The following is a 4,965-nucleotide window of genomic DNA, read 5'->3' on the forward strand; positions in this document are numbered from 1 at the left end:
ACTTCATTTAAATGTTTGAAACGATCTTCTAACTTGATCAAAGCTACCTCTAGAATGGGATAAACGTAAGATGCTTTGAATTCAGCTATATTATCCCCTTCCAATTCATCCATTTCGGCACGTTGGGCTAGCCGTTCTTGAATTGCCATGTAATCGAGTGCAGTTGGTTCAAAATTTAATTTATTTCGGATTTGTTTTGCTGTTTCAAACCATTCATCGATGACGTTATCATCGCCTTCGTTTTGTCGTAATTCATTGAAAGTGTTTGTCAAATTTGCGATCAATTCCAAGCAGCGAGCAATATCGAGGGACTGAGATTGCAACATTTTGGAAATAACATTGATTCTCGATAAAATATTGTGCCAAACAACCAGATTACAAATAAAGTTGAACCGGCCTATTTTCCTAGCCAGATACAATTTTTTCGAGAAAAGAATCAGGCAAAACATCTGGCCACGAAAACGGATCATGAACGGTTGACTCAATTGGATTTTCAGTTCCGTATTCCAGTTCGTCGTCACTTTGAACCATACTTGAATTTTCACATTCAACATTTTGACTTTCATTTTCACTATCGCTTTTATCGGCTTCGTTATCACTTTATTCCAGTTCATTAGCACTTGATCCGTGTGACTCTGTTTCCATCGGTTCACTTTCATTTTCCGTGGATAATGAATCCGTGTCTGGCTGAGGATTAACAAATTTGTCCATGGCTCCTTTTTGCTTAGCATTTTCCTTATCACGTTTTTCTTTTTTCTTGCGATAACTACTACCACTTTCTTTTGTTCGTTTCATGTTCGCGATCGACGTGAATTTTTAATTGAATTCAAAAGAACTTGTTCAAGTGACAAATCAAAACAGAATGAAATATCCCTCAACAATAAAGTGAAATTTCGTTCGATTTTAAGCAAAGTGCATATTTCAGCGGTTAGAATATATTTATACATCGCGTTCATATTTATGCATGCGGCATCTCGATTCATTTCGTATACTGATTGCGGTGACGCGATGTACAATAATGATAAATTTTGTGTAAACTAACTGTCCGTCAACGCATTGGCGTTATTTATGTTATATGGAATTATACTGTATTAAAATTTCCTAGAAAGCAAAATGAGTGCTATAGCAAAATATTTCTAAATAATTCCCATGGTCTGAATCGATTGTTATTGGTTGAATGATAAACATAAACATAACTTTAATTTTAAAAAGACGTTTACTTAAAAAGACATAATCTTGTGAGTTTTTTGTGTACATTTTTTGCTGATCACTCAAAAAATATATTACGAACTCAACGTTCGTTAAATTCAAGGAACATCAAACAAGCAACGTATTTGTTGATGAAATGATCGAATAAGTTCTCAATATTGCCGCCCTCAGCTAAATATTGCCGTCTTAGAATTACAACATAATTTTTTTGCTCGCTTCGCTCGCAATTCTCCACGGGAAGCGGCACAATTCCATAAATTTCGCGACAAAATTTTTTCTCCCTTCGCTCGCAATTTTGCCGCCCCACGGCAAGTGCCGCCCGACGCAATTGCGTCGTTCGCGTCGTACTTTGCACGCCACCGATCTCATCCACGAAATATCCACGAATTTTCAAATGTTTCACTTTTGTTATGGTCGGTAAAAATGACGATGTACAGTTCACAGGCACAGTTCCAGTAAAACTCGTATAGTACAATTCAAGGGAATCCATTTTATCATCGATGAAACCACAATTGAAATCATTTGGTTCACAAAATATCACAAAAAACACGAGTATAACTATTAGGCACCTCATTTTGAAGGAGCATTTGGAGATTGCCACAAATGTGCTCGCTTCTTAAGCTTTACGCAATGGAACTGTGATTGAAGTGTGATTTATTACAGTTATTCACTTCGCGTTTTCAAGAATAATGGGGTGATCGCAAAATTCCCAAAACTGATAAAATTTATCGAGTTTTTGGTACAATTGACGCAAGAGAATATGAATCATGAATACTTATTGAATTTACTTTAATTATGAATAATTTTAAATTGATAATTTTGTGACATATCGAAAAATGTACTGTTCGTTAAAAAAATCGTTCATATTTCAGTCTACAAAAAATCATGAAATTCGTTTATTCTTCGAAAAAAATCCAATTTTTAAAAGTCACACACGCATTCCAATCCAAATGCGATAATTCATTGCTTATTCATAATTCTGAACGAATTTCTGTAAAGATTACGATTTATCACAGTCTCAGCGTATCAGTATATATGAAAATAGTTTCATCACACAGATGGGTGTAGAAAAGCTTGTTGTGGGAGAATTAAACATTTTTTAAAGCAAAGTTTTGATTAGAAGCTTAAGAAAAATGATTTCTTAAAGGAAAATCCACGATGGATGATTGCATGAAGTAATTGTTCCAAACTCTCTTATAAACAGTCTACATTCCAACTAATTCAGACGTGATTTATTCCACTTGCTCTACCACTGTTGCAGTCGTTAACAACTTTATCAAGTCCGAAAATATTTTTACAAAAAAGTTCAGAGCACAAGATTTCCTTGTATGAAATTCCATCTATTTAAATATATTGCCTTTGACCAACAGTGAGGTTTCAAAAAAGGAAGTTTAAATTCAAAGTTCTATTCAATTTGACTTTTTATCTGAAAGATGAAAGTTTAGATGAAAATATGAAGAATTTCAATTAAATTCGGTATATTTCTGAAAATTTCAAACAAAGTAAGAAACAATCGCTCAATTAAGCCAATCGTTCGGTATTTGTTATTTTCCTTATGATGTAGCGTTGAATCGAATGATGACCGCAGCAGATGATGGAACTTTCTTATTTCCTCAAAAGATGACATGTCTTCATATGTTTGTTGCGGTTGCTTTGGTTTGCAAAACTTACACTACACCACTTGCAACGGAAGGGCTTTTCACCTGTATGGTGGACTTGCATGTGATGGCGGGATTTTGCAGCTTAAACACCTTGCACACGTAACACTGATGTTGACGACGACCGCAGATCTTCTCATGTGCTGTTTTATCGCCTTCTGTTGAAAATCCTCGACCACACTTGATGCATCCAAAGGGAAACTGCTCGCGATGCTGTGCCAAATGTTGATTGAGTTTACACTTCTCAACGAATCGTTTTCTACAGAATTCGCATTGAAATTGATGTTCACCGGTGTGTTTTGCTTGCATATGACGTTTGAGACTGCCTTTGACAAAACATTTGAATTCGCAGAGATAGCATTCGTATCGACGTCGCTTGCAGCTCTTCTCGTGTAGTTGTTTGGCCTCTTCTCCGGGTAATCGATGACCACATTTCGAACAAGAATGAGCCAGCTCATCAGTGTGAGTTCGCAAGTGAATATTCAAAGCATTTTTTTGGGAAAATGTTTTGAAACAAACGGAACATTCAAATGGTTTGCTTCCACTGTGGATTCGCTTGTGCCGATTTAAATTACAGTTGAGTGTGAAGCTTTTCGAACATTGATCACATTTGTATGGACTTTCACCTGTGTGAATACGAATGTGTACATTGAGATGACCTTCATGCGATGTAACATAACCACACACATGACACTTGTGCTCCTTTCGTTTCTTCGCCGCCTTATTCCTCGGAATCTTCCGTCTGTTTTGCTTTCTCGATCCATCGTGTTTCTTTCCTTTACCATTCGCATTGAAACGTCTGTGACCGGCCTCTGATCCATCCCTTTGTTCATTGTCTTGACCGTCATGAGCATTAGGTTCATCTACATCTGAGCTCCAGCCCATTGACGAAGCCCACAAATCCACAGTGGAAGCAAACCATTTGAATGTTCCGTTTGTTTCAAGACATTTACACACAAAAATAGCTTGCATTGTCACGTGCGAACTCACGCCGATAAGCTGCCTCATTCTTGTTTGAAATGTGGTCATCGATTTGCCGGAGAAGAGGCAAAACAATTACACGAGAAACGCTGCAAGCGACGTCGTTTCGAATGCTATCTCTGCGAATTCAAATGTTTCATCAAATGCAGTCTCAAACTTCATATGCAAGCAAAACACACCGGTGAACTTCAATTTCAATGCGAAGTCTGTAGAAAACGATTCACCCAGAAGTGTACACTCAATCGACATTTGGCACAGCATCGCGATCAGTTTCCATTTGGATGCATCAAGTGTGGTCGTGGATTTTCAACAGAAGGTGATAAAACAGCGCATGAGAAGATCTGCGGTCGTCGTCAACATCAGTGTTACGTGTGCAAGGTGTTCAAGCTGCAAAATTCCAATTTACGCAATCACATCCGAGTCCATCATACAGGTGAAAAGCCATTCAGCTGCAAATGGTGCGAAAAACGTTTTTCACAAAAATATCATGCCAAATGTCACATGAAACGCTTTCACCACTCGCAAAAATGATGCTACGGGCAATTGAGCCGTTCCATCCCACTTGAATTATTTCTTTATTTCCAATTCTATAGACATTTCATTGGGATTGAAACTTGATTTCTTTGTTCGCTTTTTTCATTAACCTTTTCTCTTAAGTACAATTTAGGAAAGCCAATAGATTTGTTCATTCAATAGAACTCATACAACAAACTGAACGAAAAATGAATTTATGTTCAGACTTGATGTTTCTTTTGGTTTTACCCTGCTGATTCAATAAAGATTCAAAATCGTATTCATTGTTTTATTTGCTTTTCTTTCTTTTCGAGTTTATTCCAGCACTTTCAATGCAAATACAAGATTGGAAGCTCAGTGTCTTGCTTGAATCATTGCTTGATTATAAATATTTTGTTCAGTTCGACATAGATTACCATAACTCCAAGAACAATAACCCCATTCAAAGGAAATCGTTTTCTATTAAAAATTCTAGCTACTCGTTTTAAACGTGTAGCATTCAAGTTCCCGACTCATCGCTGCAAATAGCTTTAAATTGCCATTCAAAGTGTTATCAAAATGTGTACGATTCCTTTAGAATATGACTTTGATCAGATTCAAGAAC

General features: G+C 36.8%; 1 protein-coding gene across 1 annotated transcript; it reads right to left on the bottom strand.

The window, feature by feature from the left end:
* Nucleotides 1-2,876: 2,876 nt before the first annotated feature.
* LOC129572708 (zinc finger protein 239-like) lies at nucleotides 2,877-3,752 on the bottom strand. Its single transcript, XM_055452723.1, has one exon. It carries the CDS (start codon nucleotides 3,750-3,752, stop codon nucleotides 2,877-2,879), a length of 876 nt encoding a protein of 291 aa, XP_055308698.1.
* Nucleotides 3,753-4,965: the final 1,213 nt, after the last annotated feature.

This window comes from Sitodiplosis mosellana, unplaced genomic scaffold (genome assembly GCF_009176505.1).
Source record: "Sitodiplosis mosellana isolate CC-2019 unplaced genomic scaffold, AAFC_SMos_1.0 Smas_scaffold_5420, whole genome shotgun sequence".
NCBI lineage: Eukaryota > Metazoa > Arthropoda > Insecta > Diptera > Cecidomyiidae > Sitodiplosis > Sitodiplosis mosellana.